Source organism: Chiroxiphia lanceolata, chromosome 1 (genome assembly GCF_009829145.1).
Source record: "Chiroxiphia lanceolata isolate bChiLan1 chromosome 1, bChiLan1.pri, whole genome shotgun sequence".
In the NCBI taxonomy this organism is placed as follows: Eukaryota; Metazoa; Chordata; class Aves; order Passeriformes; family Pipridae; genus Chiroxiphia; species Chiroxiphia lanceolata.
The window spans coordinates 143,296,452-143,316,934 of record NC_045637.1 but is presented as its reverse complement, the minus strand read 5'-3'; the positions used below and the strand labels follow the sequence as shown (position 1 = coordinate 143,316,934).

Here is a 20,483-nt window from a genome sequence, read left to right as displayed (position 1 = left end):
GCTGGAGCATGGGAAATTATTTTGAAGCTTGCATTCAATAAGTAAATGGACTGTACACTAGATGAGAATTTATAAAAAAAACCAGATGCATTCCCCATGAGAAAGCAATTGAAATATTTGACTTTCAAATAATTTAGCTGTGAAGTTCCTTGCTAAAAGAAAGAACTGAGGACTGGGATTTAGGGAATTTAGTTTCTTTGTTTCTATATCTGGATTTATAGCCTGAGACACCTAAGTTTAAGGTGACTGAATTAAGAAAAGCAGCACTGGAAAAAAATGGCTTCCATGTCTCACATATATAGCCTAAATATGAGTTAGTACCTATTACTCAAGGCTAGAATATGGTCTTGAATTAGAGCCAGTCCAGGCCATTTTACACCAGTGGTTTAAATTCTGAGAATGTAACATGAAAATTGCTGTGTTCTCAATAACATTTTCTATCTCGAAAAATTTGCAAAATTTTAGACAAAATATATTCTCAGACCTCCTCTGGCCCCAAAACAATTGACTATGTCTTACAATGTCTTACAGTCTCCTTGAAATTTATCTATTACAAAGATTTTAGCAGCAGAAGTATGGCTGGTGCACATGGATCTATGCTTCTATACTGCTATGCATATTTATGAGTTTAATAAATTATATCTAGTTATATCTTTTTCTTATTTTAAGAAGTATCCTCAGTTAAACAAAAAGACTCTCATTTAGCTCAAGAAGCTGAACTAAATTAATCATAGTCTTGCTTCATATTAAAAGTCATGATTTCATATTAGGATCTTTCTGTGGATCTCATAATCACATGATAAACAGTAGCATTTATTCTCAGTTATGTGACTGGTCAATAATGAGACACTGATATGACTGTAGTTTATTATGGGAATCAGAGGTTCTGTTCCTTTCACTAAAGTGTGGATTTATGAAACCAGTTGCTTTTATTGTCATTTTTGGTGTATCTAAAACCTTACCATAGAATTAATTGGATTATTCCTAACTGAGACAAATATAAGTAATTTTTTTTTTACTCGAATTAAAAGTTTACTAGCATAAACTATTCCAGGCTTGTGTATCATACTTGTAAAGGAATCTTTCAGGGGCAAAAAACTTAACATCCATGTATTTCTTCGTAGGTTAAAAAGCTACATGACCAAGTAACTCTGATGCCACCTCTTTCCTGTGGCTTTCATTCTGCATAGGCTTTGCTGGCAACTGAGAAATGTTATAGCTTAAAGACATGTACTTATTCTATTTCCTCTAACAAAGAAAACACTAACCATGTTTACTACAAATCATGAAGTTAAACCAAACTGCATAACAATAACACAGTCCTCTGCAAAGGGTATGGAAGTAGGGCTATTTGAAAGCTGGAAAAACATTGGCAATCAAAAGCTACACAAAAGTAATCTTATTTTTATTACATACAAGGAACATTTTCCCAGGAGTGCTGATGCCTGCCAGAAAATAAATAAGAAAGTAGGATAAAAGAAAGAAGGAAAGATTACTTGAGTTAACGTGCTCAGCCAGGTTTTTCTTACACATACCCGTGAGGAGTTGTGTTTCTTCTGTACTCTGCTACAATTGACAGAGGGATGGCAACCAAAAGACTTTGTTACAACCTACACTGTTAGCGCCCAGGGAGCTGCAGGTTCTCCACTGCTGCTGCATCATTTCATATTCATGTTTCTAAGCCTGGCTATAACTCTGAAAGCCAACATCTTTCTTAAAGAAGCTGGTGCTGGTACTTCCATCATTAGTCCTGAAGTAAGATCAGTGAGACCAAAAGAAAGAAAATAAATAAATAAAAAGGATCCTTGTTTAAAATAATAATAGTGATCCTCAAACCCACAAGAACATAAAAGAAATGGACACAGGTGGGTTTGGTATTGAAAGGTTTTTTTGGTATTGAAAGGATTAAAAGCCTGTCTGCGAGTAAGCCACAGAAATGGAACTTCCCATGAACTTTTAAGTTACTGATCTGACTTTGGAAGAAGTCAGGAAGCTCTTAGAGAGGAAGAAAGTCACTGTGATCAAGGTAAAGCAAGACCTGCGTTCAGTTTGCTAAACAAGACAAGAAACTATTACCATGTGAAATATTTCTCTGCTGGCCAGGGTTGTAGATTAACTGATAAATAACCTTGGCTACAAGGCTGTTTCCCTGCTCTGGTGTAGAGTGTTCCTGGGGCTAACATCAAATGTTGGGGGAGGAGGAGGTTGTAGAATATTTTCAGTTTCTAGGGCTGGAAAAGGGCTGTTCAGGCACCGCAGTGTGGCTGTTTCCTCCCTCACAGATGCTGACCATGCAGCCTGCTAACAGGAACTGCTACCTCAAGCCATGAATTGCTTGATAAGCACAGGGTGGCTTATCCCTAACACATCCCCATGCTGCCTCACTCCATGAAGATGAAAGTCCTGCCTGCCCTTCTCTGCTTTGGCCATCACCTTATTCCAGACACAGATCAGGAACTGCAGAGCAGATGGATTTATCTCTAAAGGTTATTCATCTCTCAGGGAAGAGGCTGACAGCATGAGTCCTTCAGGGAGCTGCTGGGAGAGAAAGCATGAAAACAACCAGAAAGCACCAGGTACTGATTGGCACCTGGTGTCAAAATGCCTGCTGCAGCTTTGTGGGCACGTATGTGGGCAGAGCACAGATGGGGTTCCCAGACAGACACAGCCCTGGGATGGTCAGGGAGAGCAGGGCTGTGGCAGAGCTGGAGATCAGCTGGGAATTCAGCCAATAAGGCCAATGGCTCAATTGTCCTCCAGACCCAGATTTGGTGTTAAAAAGACTAAACCTGTCCAGACAGCCAGGATCCTTGGGGTTAGGTGAAATTAGGCATGTAAGTATTTTTTTGCTTAATATTTCCTGCATTTCTAGTTGTAAACCTCACAGAAGCTGCTATTTTCAGGAAGATTTTCAGGACATGTTGACTTTTTAAGAACTACATCAAGAATTGCATATTCCCCCCTGTAATTCAGTATGTCTTCTCAACTTACAAAAAATCACAGAATAACTGGTTCAAGTTCAGTTTGACCTTAAAGTCAGTTTGGGGTCAGTTCTTATTTTTACCTATGCTAGTTTTCCCATGTTTAGTTTAAGGACAACAATAAATGACTGAAGCACTTTTCTAATTGCAACTTCATTTCCATCTAAAGTGAAAGACAGACTCTTACTTGGAGATTACCAGACAAGCAGTTGAAGAAAAGATTGATGGTTTCTTTAGTTCCTTAAGGCTTTGCTAAATAAGATTGATTTCAGCCCTTTATATTTTCTTTAATTTTTTTAATAAAAGGTAGCAGATTCTTTTTTTTAAATTAAAAAAGACCATATTCCCTTCACATTCACAAAGCAAAGATTGATGTTTCTTCACCTGTTTGATATAAAACACACATTTAAAAATAACCTAAACAACCACAACCCTAACCAAAACCAGACATAGATCTCTCTTTATTTTGTGTAATAGGCTGAAAAAAAGACTTGTAAGACTTCTACTTCTGTTAAGAACTTTATTCAAAACAACTGATATTGCAGGAGGGTTTGGAATGCTTTTTTTGTTTGTTTATTGGCTGGTTAGCTTTTGTTGTTCAGATGTCTTTAGAGCATTTATTTTGCCAATCAGGGTATGAATTTTAGTGTTTACAGAATATATTGATTCTTATGTACAAGACTCCTAACCAGAACATATTAGGAGCTCACCATCAGTACACAGATATATTTGTTTAGAAAGAGGCATTAAGCTTTATTTCTCCATTTCTTTTGTAAACTTTAATAGGAAGGCATCTGACTACTTAAAAATTCTAGAAAGATGTTCAGAGCATCTGTGCTTTCTTGAAAAGCAGCCAGAACACCATCAACACATCTCAGCCACAGTCTCTGTCAGCTTCAACAACAGCACAAGATTCTGCCCAGAGGACGATATGAAGATATTAGTAAATACTGGACTCAAATCCTTTTACAAGGATTTAATGACAGAAAGCAGCAAATAAAGTCAGCAAGCACTTGTTGAAATGATGTGAAATCACAGACAAGTTCTAGTTCATACTCAGGTTCCATTATTATTTAAAAAGAGCCAATTTGTTATGCCCTGTATCTAGTTAGGCACAGCAGTACTGTTAAGATTTTCCCTTTGATACAGGAACTGGAAAGCCAAAACCTGTAATCACCCACATCATCCTTCGTGAAAGAAGAGGAGAGGTAAGAAAGAGGCCAAGGAGTGACAGAGACTCATTTGGTTCAATAAGGTGTAGAGATGGGTAAGGAAGGGAGTAAAGGAAGAATGACATTTCTTTTTTTTTTTTTATCTAGTTCATGGACTTGTACAGTAATACACATGGCTGAAATATGGCTAGACTCGGTAATAAGATTAAGACTGGAGAAAGTTGAAGCCATTATAGGAAGACAAATGACAAGTGATGAAATTACACACCAATCTATTAAATTAGAATAAAACCCAGAGAAAATTCACGGCATTTTTTTCCTACCTGAGGTTCAGCAGGATGCAGAGACACCAGAGTAAAGAGCAGAGGTGCCTGGACATCAGACTGCAGGCATAACTTTTTCATTGCCATCTCTGTCTCCTGCATCATGTCAGGTCTTCAGATTGTGCAACAACCAATCAACAGCTAAAACCTTTGTCTTCATCTACCTCTAGTCTTTCTGCTGCAGAAAAAATATTGATTGCATTTCATTTTCTGAATCAATTTGCCAGGCATAAACTTCCTTTCAAAAAAACCCAGACACATTAGTATTTAAGTGGATCATCAGATGATCCTTTACAAAGCATGGGATAGACAGAGAAAAACTCCACAAAATATGCATCTTCTGGTCATTCAATTTTTGTGCATGTTTTGGAACAACAGAACTACTGTTACTCAAAAAATATCACATTACTGCTCTTTTTGGGAACATAAATTTGGTTAGAACATTGTTTTCAACCCAGAGATAATCAAGTAAAAACATTCTTCTACACTAGATCCCTAATTTAGTACAGAATTTGTGGTGAACTTGAGAGCAAAAAGGCAGTTAAATTAAGTAAAGAGAGTGTCATTCAGAACTGCTAATTTTTTGAAGTCTTAAAAGTCAAGTGTCTCCTATTAAATATGAATAATAGAGATGAAAATGAATAAATTACAAACTTTCTAATTTTACAGTCAATGTTTTAACTGTTGTAATGGTAGTTTTAGCCTCCTGCATTATACCAAAAATCGACACAGCTGTATAAAGTTACCCATCCCTGTTGTGATTTAGTGTATCTGGCTAGCTGTTCTTAGCTGTGCAACTGGCATGTCATTTCAGAGGGGTTAAGTTAGTGTATTTATGGGAAAAAATTTCTTTAATGGCCACTGTGCTAATAAAGAATTATTGGATTTGAACTCTGCTCTACCACACCCATTCCCTTCCTTTGCTAATACATTCCTTCCTCCCCTGACAAGTTCAGTAAGCTTGCCAAAGAAATAAAAGTGGGGAAAAAAATAAAAGGAGTTTCTTAGGATCTGGATGGTTTGCAGCAGTAAGGATTTCCGTTCTGACAAAGGATATATAAATCTTTAGGGAATCTGTTTCTCAGAGCTCTATATATTTAAGATATAACTCAAAGATGTCTAGCTTGCAGGGTAAGAAAAACATTTGCAACACAAAATCTTGGCATCTAGCTTAAAAAGTAAGGGACCTAATGTATTATTTTATTTTTATCTCCCTTTCTTTTATTCATTCACAGCTCTATCATCATTTCATGAGCTCCTGTGCTCCCAAGACTCTAATTTTGCTAAGTAGTCCACTGTGAATCTTCCACTACAATCTATCATGATAGATTCCTACCAGTTGTGTTATGGATAAACCTGGCACAGCAGAAAAGACTTTACAAGGGATTTGCAAGATAGCCTCTGATTTTTATCCTGTTTGAAACTGGACATACTGCATTTCTCCTTTCTGCCACGTTTGTCAGCCACATGCCCAAGGAAGAAATCTAACACTTGTGTTGTTGAAAGTCCTCTTCAAAATTATGCTGGTGACTTCCATGGGGCTTTTCATAACAGTTACAGAATCTTAATGGTAAAGTAACCTCACATATTCAGATTATAAAATACAACGTGAACCTTTGATCTTGCTAATGTTAGGAAATACCAGCATCTTTCAGCACCACTAGTTTCACTAAAGTCAGTCAGACTAAAGATAAATAAAGATAATGCTCACTGGTAATCTCATGCCTCAGAAAATAGTAAAACCTACTGAATATCAGAGTAATTACAGTGAGAATTGTCTCGTAATCTTGACAATGCTATTCTGACACCTCTATGAGGGCATTGTGTCCCTAGATGTGCTAAGGGAACTCACCATTATGAATTTCAAGCCAAATGAAGAAATTTCCAGTTATCCCTGCTGCTGTTGAAGTCACCATGTAGTGTAGGTTGTCTGACATGAGTAAAAATTTTACATCATGAGTAAAAATTGAACATAAATTGCAGGAGAAAGCAGGTACCAGCAGCTGGTGTCTGTTCCTAAATCTTCATGCCTACCAGAGGAATAGCTCTTGTCAACAGAGGAAGAGATTAGACAAGGGGCCTGATAACCCACCATGGTCTTCAACACAGGCAGCTCTTCTAGAGAGGGGATTTGTCTTAAGAGAATGTTCCAGGTTTTGCTGTTCTCATCTTAGAAACCAGAATAGTGAATTTTAAATAGAAGTCATACACTCTAGATTCTTCAACTATAAATAGTTTCCCTCAGCCCCATGACATCAGCTTGCTGATAGAATCAATCTCTACATATTTACAGTCAAAAGATGACCAAGACAATGGCATTTTAAGAAATCATCACATACATCTTCATAAATCAACAAAAATGTTATAAATTATGTCAAAAAAAACCCCAGACCCAAGTCTGATCATGCTGACAGTTGAGTCATATACATAAAAGAGAGTAAAATATTGATGCATCAAAATTACATGCACTATAAAAAGCCATTTATTCAGTAGAATGACTTTTCATTAGTAAGCCTCAAAGGTTGAGCTGTTGTGGTCTCCCAAATTTATAACGTGCAGACATTTTAAAAGGAAAGTATATCTTAGAACTTTATTTAGAGACACAAAATCTTCTATAAGGGAATTGCAAACCAAAAGACGTTGTTCTTTCCCTCCCATAGATTGGTAGCACTGGAAGTGGAGGTTGGCTACTGAAAAGCTTTATATGCAGACATGGAAAACTACCTAAATTTCTCAAAAGTAAACTGAATCAAGAACTTTGTGAACTGGTGCTTAAATCACCTTTCGGAATGCCCTGTGCACACTCTGCAATATACATAAAACTGAAAATTATACAGTTCTGTAAAGTGCTAGAACTAGTGAAGGTCTTTACTCAGCTGAAAATGGAAGTACTTGTTTTAACTGGGACAAACTTCAGAATACAGTTGCAGCTTCAGTACGAGGGGTTATAAGACAGCCTGCATGATCTGGAGGTTCCTGAAGTTAGAGAAAATTGTGCCTGCCATTCCACCTTCTGAACTCCAAATTTGATCAGCAGTGTATCCAAATAGAGGTGAAAAGCAAAAAATACAAAATTTAAAGAAATCATGACAGCAATATGAACCTCTATATTTTTCAAATACCTTGTTCAATTTGCTTCAAATTCATAATAAAGCAGATTGCCTTGTTGAAAAACAAGATATACAAAAATTCTGAATTGGTTGTAATGGAGTAAGAAGAAAATGTAAATCTGTAAAGACAAATTGTTTTCTTATACTTACGGAGAGGCTACATTTAACTAACTCTCTTAGAAAAATTGCCTGAGTTAGCTCATTGATATCCTTAAAATATCCTCAGTATTTAGTTAAATAGCACAATATGGACTATTTATTATTTATTTTTTCTTTATTTTTTCTAATATACATTAAAAGTAGTCTTCCATTTAAATATTCTCATTGTAGCTGAAGATTGAAGACCTGATGAATACAATGAAAGTTTTAAACTCTAATTTTTTTCAATGACATAATATACTGTTGACACACTGAAATTGCATTCTTTCCAAGAGTACAATGATTTCAACACAGTTTCGATGCAAATGTCACAGTCTGTATCAGTTGCAATTGAATTTATTGTCAAGGGACATTAACTCTCTCATTTGTTCTAAATACCTTGTATGAGGTGTCAAGATGGAAAGATATCAACCTGTTAGAGAGAGTCCAGAGGAGGGCCACCAAGATTAGAGGGATGGAGCAACTCTCTTACAAGGAAAGGCTGAGAGAATGGGGTTTGTTCAGCCTGGAAAAGAGAAGGTTTGGGTGACTTAATTGCGGCCTTCCAGTACCTGAAGGGAGCTTGTGAGAAAGATGGAGAGGGATTTTTTACAAGAGTGTGTAGTGACAGGGCAAGGAGGAATGGGTTCATACTAAAAGAGAGTAGGTTTAGATTGGATATAATGAAAAAATTCTTTACTGTGAGCATGGTGAGGCACTGGAACAGGTTACCTAGAAAAGTTTTGGATGCCCCATCCCTGGAGGTGTTCAAGGCCAGGCTGGATGGAGCTCTGAGCAGCCTGGTCTAGTGAAAGGTGTCCTTGCCTATGACAAGGGGGTTGGAACTCTATGATCTTTAAGGTCCCATCCAACCTAAACTGTTTTATGATTCTATTATATGCTTGAACATGGCTCATTATTAGGGAGAAGAAGCTAAAGAATTTTACAACTTTTAGTTATCTGGGTCTTATTTGAATAAAAAAGATTGTCAGGTGTTCATGTTGTTTTTCTAGAGTAATTAGATACACATGGTATCTCATTTCTGCTTTATTTTTGACCCATATGTTTCGGTGTATTTCTCAGCCCAGAATTCTTTCTTTTTTATTTTTTTTTTTACTGTCATTAACAACCATGCACTGGTCAATAATTTATAGGAACTAGTCAGCAAATGCCAATGAAAATATATCCCATTTTCACAGAATCGTAAAATGGGTACAATTGTAAGGGACATTAAAGATCATCACATTCCAAATCCTGTGCTGTGGGCAGGGACATTTTCCACTAGATCAGATTGCTCAAAGCCCCATCCAGCCTGGCCTTGAACACTTCCAGAGAACTGGAATCCACCACCTCTCTGGGCAACCAGGTTGAATAACCCGAACTCTCTCAGCATTTCCTCACAGGAGAAGGGCTCCATCCCTCTAATTGTCTTTGTGGCCTCTTCTGAGCTTGCTCCAACAAGTCAAAGCCTTTCCTGTGCTGAGGATCCCAGGTCTGGATGCAGCATTTCAGGCGAGATCTCACAGGGACAGAGTAGAGAGACAAAATCACCTCCCCTGGCCTGCTGGCCATGTTTCTTTTGATGCACCTCAGCATACTATTTGCTTTTTGGTCTGCAAGTGCACGTTACCAGCTCATGGACATCCTCTCAGTCACCAGCACTACTAAGTCCTTCTCGGCAAGACTGTTCTTGATCCTTTAACCCCCCAACCTTTATTAATACCAGGCATTGTCCCAAACCAGATGCAACACCTTTCACTTGTCTTGTTAAATCTCATGAGGTTCCCATTTTCTCTTCCATTTTAACAGTATACAAAAGGAGGAAATAGCTGGAAAATTAGAAAAAACTCTGGAAGTAACCACGTTATACTCAGTGAGGACTCTGCCAGTCCATTGAGGTGTGCTCCTGGACTGGGAAAATTAGCTCCCTGTATCTCTGGACATCCAATTATGAAATGTTAGGGTTTTCTTCGTCTAACTGGGAAAAAAGAAAATAAACTTCAGAAAATTAATTCTCAGACCAAACCCCAAAATACTACAGGCAAGAACTGAAACTTCCTTTATATCTTTAGTCATAGGGTAATGTTGCCTTTATTGAGAGGTTCACTGCTGGTAAAAAAAATGGAAGTAGAAAGACTAATGAGCATTTGTCAAGGTTCTCAGCTGGATCCCCCTCCTCAGTTCTGGCAAAAACATGCCAACCTGAGACTTTGAACAATAAACTCACAACTTCATCAATCCATTTTGTCCATATGTTTCTGATAACAGTTTCTAGAACTCCAAGTCAGAGTGCAGTGATGACCAGAAGTTGTCATCAGTCATAGAAAAGCTTTTGGAGGGAATAAAAATGTTAGACTATTGAAAATTTCCATGGGGTTATTGCATGAAAGCAAGAAATAAATTACATATATTTACAGATGTATTAATTGTGCGTGATAACATGACAAAATTTTAACAATTCTGGATGAGCGAAATAGGAGTAAAGAAGAATTTGCAGTTGCACCTTCCTCAATGAAAAATTACTATGCTAACATCACCAAAGAACATTTCAAAGAATTCTGTGCTAATACAGCATTCCTGTCAGTTTGGCTTCTGTGGTTTCTTACAGAACAAGAATCAACTTTTTAGTGCAGAAGTAGATCCCTCTGTGTGATTTGAACTCCTTGAAGACTTTTTGCACTACTATTTACCTAGACCACGAGGCCATCTTTCTCTATTAAAGTTGAGCTACCAATTATGTCTTTGTTGAATTCACACATTGTAATCCAAGCACTGAAAATGTCAAATAATAAACTGGAAGATGAATGCAATGACAAAGTAGCAACCTTTGTATATGTCTGGCACTGAACACAGTTTTTAAACTTCTATTATTTGTTATTTTATTATTATTCAAACTCAGAAAGAAATGCCATTTTAAGGCTTGTGACCATTCAACAAAAGCCTTTAAAAAAAAAAGAAAAAAAGAAAAAAGAATGTTAAGTAATTTGTTATGAATTCAAAACAAAAGCAAAACTCGAGTTTCCTTTTATTAAGATAATTATAAATGCTGGTAAGATCTAAATGATGATATACTGAATTTAAAAGTCAACAACAAAGACCGAAAAAAAATACCTCTTAGTCAGAACATGGTAATAAAGAAAACCAGTAAGCTCACATTTGAATGTAACAATATGTTCACGGAATGTTGGACTGCTTTACATTGGAAATTCACCTCAGATGAAACAGCCCCTGGTTCTGCAATGACAAAGAAATCATGGCTGGGAATCACCAGTGGGAATTTTTTCCTGCTGGCTGGAACCCCAGAGCTCAACACAAGAATGAATCAAGCAAGTCCAGCATTTGGAATTACATTGGAGCAGGGATCTGTTTGAAAACTGTCTGGAGTTTGACCTGCTAATTAACTCCTATTCTAAGAATTTGAAAGGAAGATGGGACTTCTGTGGGTGTGCCGTCTGCTGCTCTATAAGATTCATGTTACAGCAGAAAAAAAATAAATGCCATACTAGAGAAAGCCAGAATATACTACTTACTGATTCCCTTCTGCCTTCACCATAGAAATGAAACTTATCTGAGTGAAACAGCTTATGAAAAAATCCCCCACACCCAGTTGATTTTATATATAGCTCTTACTTGAGATCTTGTCAAAGAGAAAAAAAAGCCTATTTGATATTCAGCTACCTCTTCAAAATATGTTTTAGCATCAGTAAAGCATAATGCATCTGGAGATGGTCACATTCCACTTCTTAATAGACCTGATCTGGCATAAGATTTGGGACCATTCCAGAATAAATTATTTAGAGCAATATTATCAGATATAATCCTTGAGTCTTTAAGTAGATTATCAAAATTGAAGAAAAAAAAAAACCACAAAATAAAAAAATACACCTATTTTTATATTAATTGAAGACATATAAGGTTTTTATTGTAAATTTAATTTTCTGAAGTAACCCATGAATTCATTAATTTTAAAATCCTCTTATGATACATTCTAATATTAATTCTGCCAATTCAGGGTTTTTTTTTTTCCCTTTAAAACCTTAATCCTGTTTCAGTGGACACAGATCTCACCTACACGACAGGTTAATTTCCAATATATTCTTTGTTGAATTCTGGAGACTTTTTATTTAATTAACTAAGATTAGACAAGGGAGTTAAAACCTGTAAAAAATCCTTATTGGATTCCATTGTAGCAAAGTTAGGTTTTTTTTCATGCCAAATGACTTATACAAGTGCAACCATCTTCAACTGAATTATTTGAATGTGAATAATGATATATTTTTCGCATATAGAAAGTCTTAGACATGTACCACAGTTTATCATGATGCCTCCTTAACACTAAGGAGAGTTGAATATTTAGAGTAGTAAAGTGTCACTATATGATTGCCAAGATAATTTGTGCTCTGTATAGCACCCAAGAACTGCAAATCTTGATTCACTTATTTTCTATTTGTCCTTGTCATCCAAAGAATCATTTGGTTCCTAAATCCTCCCTGTGACTTTCAAAAGTAATCTTAAAGCTAGACAAATTTATGGTTGTTTTATGCCAAATGAGTTCCTAACATGCATGGCTGCTGGAATCACAGAGAGTGGGAAAATGAACCACTCTGTATATTTTCACAACCTAATATTCATGGGGAACTGAACATGTCGAAATCCTCAAAGAGCAAATTCTAAAATGAAAACATTTGCTCTGCAAATAACAGCATTTTGGAGGGTATGGAAAGGACATTCTGGTTTGTAACTTGAATACATTTTGGATGGCTCATATTAACTGCCTCATTGAAAAGATGAAAGGATATCACCAGCATAAACAAAACCTGTGTGAAACAAACAACTGATTCATATTAAGGGAGCTCTAAGTAATCGAATGTGCAATGGAACATGCTGTGAAAATGATAATATTTGCATACTTTTCTGGGAACTTCAGAATTTACCCACAATGGCTCTCCTGATTACATTATAACACTTCAGTAGCAACATTGGATATATTAGCCTTTTACAGCAAAGGAGACCTCAAAAGCTGTTGTTACTTGTGTAATATTAATTAATCTGAAAGACAGCCCTTTCTGAGATGAATCTAAAAGACTTTAGAGGAAGCTGATATCTACTGGTGCAGAGTACAAATCACCAGCTTGGAAGAGGTGTATCAACTGCTGTCTGAGATGGGAATATTTGTCTGCAGTATGAGTTTGTGTGTGTGTCTGTTATATGTGCATACTTACATATACATTCACTCTAAGTTTCTGTGTACTCGTACTTGTTAATTTTTAAGGTATAATGACTTATAAGGAGAAAAGCCAAGATATAAAATACCTTCATTATGGCATAAAATTAATAAAACACAGTACAATAACAACAAAATTGGACATCAGGTCCAATTTAATGTTACATTTCTTGTTCTTTGGGGGAATTTCATTCTTTCTGAGCAAGATTAAGTACTGTGAACCGTGGTACAATATTCTCAATAATGATAAAAGCAAAAAAATACAGAGTGACTGATGTGATAAATGACGTCTGAAAAAGTCAGGGATCCTGTGAAAAATTATACAACTGAAGCTGATGGCAGAGTTAAAAAGGACTGGTTGAGTGATGAGCACCACATAAAGGGACTTGTGTTTCCAAGTTTGAGCCACTTTTGAACAACGCAAATGATGAATGCACATAGGAATTAAGGAGGTAAGGAATTAAAGTTGTAGGAGTGATTTCCAACTTTTTCACATCATAATTTGTTTATTTCTTGGCTTCACCCCTCTAAGACTTTCCAGTTGGTGGTTCTTGCTTTTGCCTTTTAAGCCCAAGGTTAGAATGTAGGGAGTTTGAGAAATGCTTAAGATAAAAGGAGCTTCGGTCATGCAGGCCAAGTATGTGATGTGATGCTATTTCTGTACTCACAGGTTCAGCCCTAGCTCAAAACTGGAATTTTCCTTTCTTAATTTCCATTGTAAGATGTTAAAATCACAGCTTTTTGGAGTAATTTAGCTTGGGAAAGACCTCTACTGGTCATCTGGTCTAACCAACTTCCCAAGGAAAAACTCCAGTTTCCAAGTTAGATCAGTTTTTTCCAGCTCTTTTGTTGTCCAGTTTTAATTATCTCTGTGAACGGAGACACTGTATGGACAATCCTTTTGACCATGGTCTTGGTGAAATAAAATTTTAAATATCCCGTCAGAATTTCCATTGCTCCAACTTGTGTCTATTTTCTCTTATCCCGTTTCTATGTGTTCCTGAGGTGAGCCTAAGTCAGTTCTACATCTTCACAGTAAGGGTGTGTAGGCAGAAATATGGTCTGACTCCTCTTCATTCTGAATGACTCCAGCTCTCTCAGCCTCTCCTCAGTGCCCCAAGCCCCTAATGACATCATGTCCCCTTATTGAACTCATTCCACTATGTCTATGTCTCTCTTGCACTGTGGAAGGATCAATTCCCTGTGCTTGATGCTCTGCCCAATCCAGCCCAGGATGCTGTTGGCCTTCTTTTCTGCAAGGGTGTTTTCTGGCTGATATTAAACTTTGTGTCCATGAGGAGTTCCAGGTCCTTTTATTTACAGGAACATGAAGCCTTACCTAACACCCTTTCACAATATTTGAGGAAAGGAGGTAATTTTATACATGTCAGATGCAACAATAGAAGTGATACCCTAGGGCTATCAAAAGTATTCAGTTGTGCAAAGAAACATTTCAGTCTGCTAAATTTCTATTTCCAGCTTGCTGAGGGACAAAGAGTGAAGTTCTTTTATTCTTAGTTACAGTTGTTTAAAATTAATTTCAATTACAAAATTTTGAATTTGTGAGATTTAATATTTTCTTTCCCTGTTGAGCAATGCTATACCAAATATTAGAAAATTAATTAAGACATATTTATAATGTAGAAGCACTACAGAGTTTCATAGCAAGTGGAAAATTTAACATTGCAGTATTTCTTAGGTATTGAGCTATGCACTGTATATAATATTTTACTTTCTGAGTTGCAATACAGAAGTAGGGAAGAGGACTGTGCTTCCAGCAGAGTTAAAGGAAGTGGTTTGTACTGATTTAGAATTCTAATAAAAGATCAGTGTTCCTTCCCCTCTCCCCCCCTTAATGATTATCAAAATCAGAAGCACAGAGGAAACAGCGTTCATGTAAGAGGCTTCATGTAGAAGAAATAGATGCGGATAGCTTTCACATATTAACAATATAACATATAAATCTAAAATGTTACAGCATAACTACATTGAAAGCTATGTTCCTATAATATTCCACCAGGGAATGGTTTTATAATTCCTCATAAAGCTTTCAAGTCCCTTGTTGTTATTTTCAAATTAGGCTATTTCTGTCAGTAATATTCTAAGACATTAAAGACAAGTCCAATAAATGTTTCATAAAACTATGCAAATTAACAACTAGACTTAATCTGCCAGGGTCTATGAAATTTTATATAGTAGCTGTAGTTACAATTAAGTTTGAAATAAGAGACCAGGCCAGTTCTGTAGAAGAGCAAGTGAAACTTTCATTGACTATATTACAATCCTAACACTTAAGACTAGTTACAGACTAAATGATTGCATCATCAGGTATGAAAAAGTAATAAGGCTATGCCATCCTCACAATGCTAATAAAGTTCTAGGGAGAGAAGTTAACGGGGCAGAGGTCTTTACTATCTCCTGTACAGGTAAAAAAAGTAATGACTTTACTGAAAAACGTCAATCAAACACCTACCATAAGCCTGAAAATATTTGAAAAGAAAAAAGAAATCTGTGTTATGCTTCCTCAAAAGAAACATTCTCAAATTACTTGTTGAGAACTGGTTCAACATTCTCCAATGCCAACAGCACATTTTTGGAACATGCACCGATGAAAACTGTTTCATTTAATAATAAAGGAACAGAAAAATATTTGTAGCAATAGTTAGGAACATCATGTCCTTTGGTCCATGCATTTGGGCTTACTTTCCAAAACAGAATCCTCTTTATCCTGTTTGCTGTAATTACAAAAGCAAAACTGTGATCTCAGTGTTACGACCCGCCCCAGGAAAAGGGGGGGAGGGGGTAACTCAGGTTTTTATCAATAATTCCCTTGGGGTGGATTAAAGTGAAACGACACTAAATAATCGGTGTCTGAAAACATATACTGGCAAGGTTTATTTTAACAATTCTGTATCAACAGGCATGCTAGCAGTTTGGGTGCTGTCATACAACAATGTGATACAGAGATAACCTTTGGGGGGCGAAGAAAATGCATAGGGGAGAGAAAAAAAACCAGGATGACAGTAAGGGAAAGTAAGAGAAAGAAAAGCTGAGGGTGGACAGATGTATATAGTCACCGCCCACGTGGTCCAACGATGCTTCCATGTCTGAAGTGGTGGCCTTGATCCGCTGGGGGTGAAGGAAGGAAGCCCCCACACTCCAAGAAGTTGTGAGTTATATCCATGGTCAGTATCACAGGCCGTGCCTCGAGCCTCCAAACATCTCCCGGGTCTGTGCTGAGTTTTTTTTTGTGCCTTGCCTGGTTCCCGCCTTTCCAAATTAGCAGAGGGAGGGAGGGGCCTGATTGCTCAGCAGAGGTATCAACAGTCAAAGGCCTGCGAGCTGGGCTTCTTGCCTTTTCAGGATTTCACACCTTCAGCACTGGAGGGAGGGAGGGGCCCAATTGCTCATCAGAGGTATCATGCAAGTCAAAAGCCTGTAAAAGTCTCCTAGAATGCATAAATCATTAACCATTTCAGTCTCTGACACCACCCCGTGATTTATGCATTCAATAATTTTTCTTCTTTTGTTGTTCGCTGTGAATCTTCTTTGTGGGCGGTGCCTTTCGTATAGTGGACAGAAAGAGAGAAGAGTAAAGAAAAGGAAGAGATAGCCCCAATGCACTGCAATTCTCCTCTCTCAAAAAAAAACTTTATAATAAAATAGTAAGCTAATTTGTATTAACTACTCTCTCTCCACCCCGTGAGTAATCAGGGTGAGTAATAGGCTACAATCAAATTCCTTAACATTAATAAGGTTACAAACATATACACATACTTGAAATTATACATCAAAAAACATTGAGTTACATGGGAGCTGGTAAAAGGCTTTCTTATGTTCTCTTTGGGCCTAAATTTAGTTCTATTTGTTAAATTTAACCAAATATGAAATTCAATGCCTTTCAAGGCAGAAGGCTAATGTATATAATACATATTTGTATGATTTCAAATATGCATGAATACTTGTACTAACTCCCAGGCTATATTTCATTGAGTTTAGATATTTAAAAAGACAAAATACACTTGGCAAAAATTAAACTAACAATACATCTCAGAAAAACTACACAAACAAGTTAACAATTCTTAATACAAGTAATTTTGGGAGTAGGGGAACACAAACACAATGTTTATGGTAGGTTCAAAATTATTAGGATCATAACATTTTTAAGATAAAACACATGTAAACAACCAATGTGGTAAAAAAAAAAAAAAACCAAAACAGTATAACTCTTCAGTTCTGTTGTCACTTCATGTTCTCATAGGATAATGAGAACTAATGATAGCAGCGGTAGAAGGCTTTATCAGTCTCATGTGGTGGGATCTCTTCTGCTGGTAGGTTTCTGCAAAAAAAAAGAAATCTGGCCCACTACGGACCCATTATTAAAAAGAAGGAACTATCTATTTATCCAACTCCTTTTCTTATCTGGCATAATGTCACTAGGGCAGTAATAATAGAGAAGTTTGGAGCATGTTTTCTCCAAAAAACAAATAAACTCAGAGCATGCTGGAGCTCCTTTTTACTTCTCAGCATCTTTATTTGTTCTAGGGTGGCCAAGGTGTCAGGGGGAATACACACTGCTAATTTTCCTGTGGGAATTTGAAGTCTCAGACTTTCCAAGTGGGTGAAAGTAGTTGTCTGAGTCTGGTCCCCTGTGGTGACATCAGCAATCTGGGCACTCAGTTCAGCTTTGTTATGTACAGCAGCTATTTGTGAGCCAGTGTCAGCATCGAGGTAACTCACTGGCAGCTGCCACTGCCCATTAGGTTTATGGACAGACCGTACTGTCCATGGTGCCTGGAATTCTGCAATTTCTGGGGTAATTTTTTCACGTGTTCCTAAAGGGAGTGGGTGGGGGTTTACATTTGTTATTTTAGAAGGAGGCAGACTTGGAACAGTTTGTAACAGACGGACAGAGGGGGGTGGGAGACCAAACACCCATTCTCTCCCTCTGGTGTCTGTCCAGGCCTTCCCCTTTAGCAGACCTAACCCCAGGATGTTAGCTGGTAATGGCCTCACAATCATGATAGTTTCTGTGGCTGTCTCATCTCCAGGTAACCAGCATTTCACTCGAGCAGTGTATTGGGGGTGGGATTTGCCAAAAGCGTCAGTTACCCATATCTTTTTTTTGTCTGGTTTAATGCCACACTGAGTAGCAGCTTCAGTTTGGAGTGCTGAGACCTGAGCACCAGTGTCTACCACGAATGTAACCAAAGATTTAAAAGGGCCGAGAGGAAAAGTGACTACCATATCTCCCTGGTTGTTTTCTGTAAGCTTTCTCTCATAAACCCACTGGCTATTTTTTGGCTTATTTACTTGAGAGCAGTAAGTCCAGTTTCTTGACTCAGAACTGGTCAAACTGGTTAGTCCAGTTTCTGGAGAGGCTGAGGGGATCACAGTGTTGGACTCCTTAGGGGGACTGTCCCTAGGGGGTGACTTGTGCTCTTTTATCTTATCCCAGTGCTTTATCAAGTATTCCAAATTAGCAGTGGGTAATTTATCCATCACTTCTCGAGGGATTCCTTTTGCAACACCTTCTACCCACAAACTGTATCTCTTTCTCCTGCTAGATGACACATTTTGTTGACAAATACCTGGTGGGGCAGGTTTTTGGACCTTCCCTGCCCTCCTGCAGTGTATTCTCTGACCACTGGTACCAGAGAGCCCCAGTTGCTGACCAGTAGCTATTAATTCTTGGGCTATCTCCAACCAGGTTATTCCTGATGGAGCACCCCTTCTTCTAGGTCTGGGGGTTGCCTTTATGCGCTCCTGTAATTGTTTAGCATAAACTTTTAGTGCATCAGGCAGACCTCGAATTAAGACTGGAAATCTCTGTGGATCCGCCTCGAGTTCCATTGGGGAATTTCGTTGTGGGTCTAATAATTTTGTATGCATTAATTGGAGACATGCGGTTTTTTGTACGCTTTTTACAATGTGGCCAATTGTGGGTGTTTTAATCGTGTAAGGATCTCCCCTTTCTATAGGGTCTAACCCGCCTGCCCAGTAGGCAGCTCTCTGGGTCAAGGACCACGGGGCTCGGTTATCATTTGTGGTCAGGAAGACCCCTGGGCCCCAAAATCCTCTGGCCTCATCTTCACTCAACAAAATTCGATCCCCCCCGGTAAGGGACACTCTCCACACATATTCAGTCTCTGATTCACTGGCCTTACGGCTGTATTTTTCCTGAATTTTGGCCAGTGCCTCCCCCGTGTACGGGGTAATTCGTGTGGTAGTTTGCCGATCTGCCCCCTGGCCAGTGGTTTCAGTTTTAATGAGGGGACGCATATGTATTACCTCGTCCTCCAGGTAACTTTGCTTCAACTCTTCTAATTCCCCAGAGGGGTACAGGGATTTGTTAACATCCACTGGTTTAGGGTATTTTAAATTAATATCTCGCAATTCACAATTTTTCATTTCCAGTATCCTTTTAAGCCTTTCATTTTGTTCCTCCTCATCTTGCAGGGCTGACCGAAGCAATGAGTTTATCTCTCTCTCCCTCTGCAGTGCCTGACGCTCAGCAGTTAACTGCAGGCGTTCTTTTCCTAATTGCTCCTGTAATGCCTTCAATGACTCTTGAAGAGATCTTATCACCTCACCGGTAGATTTTTGAATAGCCTCTTTTTCTAGCTGGTCCTGCAAAGTTCTCATTGACTCTTGGAAAGATTTTATCACTTCACTTACAGATTTCTGAATAGCTGATTTTTGCTTTTGCACTGCTCTAAGGAACACGCCTAAGACAGTACCCACAAAAAACAGTTCTAAACCAAGGATAACTACCAGGAGGGAATAATCCCCATATAACTCAACCTGGGGCGTCATCCCCTTTGTTTCAGTCATTAACCCAGCTTAGGTTAATGTCTTTCTCCCCCTTAACCCTCTGAGGGCTGGTTTGACTCTCTCCTGGAAAACCTTTCAACAGGCCCAGGTACCAGAGAACCTTTCAACAGGTCCAGGCCACACCAGGAAACCTTTCAACAGGTCTGATGTGCCCGGGTCACACCGAGAGGAGAAAAATTCTCACTATAATTTTACAGCGAAGGGATAGTCACCATTTGACTCGCCCTCGGTACCAGTTTTAGACTACACCGATTACTCCACCGCATCCAAAGGATCCTGCCGACTACGCCAAAAATGTTACGACCCGCCCCAGGAAAAGGGGGGGAGGGGGTAACTCAGGTTTTTATCAATAATTCCCTTGGGGTGGATTAAAGTGAAACGACACTAAATAATCGGTGTCTGAAAACATATACTGGCAAGGTTTATTTTAACAATTCTGTATCAACAGGCATGCTAGCAGTTTGGGTGCTGTCATACAACAATGTGATACAGAGATAACCTTTGGGGGGCGAAGAAAATGCATAGGGGAGAGAAAAAAAACCAGGATGACAGTAAGGGAAAGTAAGAGAAAGAAAAGCTGAGGGTGGACAGATGTATATAGTCACCGCCCACGTGGTCCAACGATGCTTCCATGTCTGAAGTGGTGGCCTTGATCCGCTGGGGGTGAAGGAAGGAAGCCCCCACACTCCAAGAAGTTGTGA

General features: G+C 38.1%; 1 protein-coding gene across 1 annotated transcript; it reads right to left on the bottom strand.

Moving 5' to 3' along the window:
- Nucleotides 1-17,263: 17,263 nt before the first annotated feature.
- On the bottom strand, nt 17,264-19,715 carry LOC116780034. The gene is made up of 2 exons (XM_032674544.1): nt 17,855-19,715; nt 17,264-17,446 (listed from the first exon to the last, which is right to left on the bottom strand). Exons 1-2 carry the CDS (start codon nt 19,591-19,593, stop codon nt 17,350-17,352), a joined length of 1,836 nt encoding a protein of 611 aa, XP_032530435.1. The 5' UTR covers nt 19,594-19,715; the 3' UTR covers nt 17,264-17,349.
- Nucleotides 19,716-20,483: the final 768 nt, after the last annotated feature.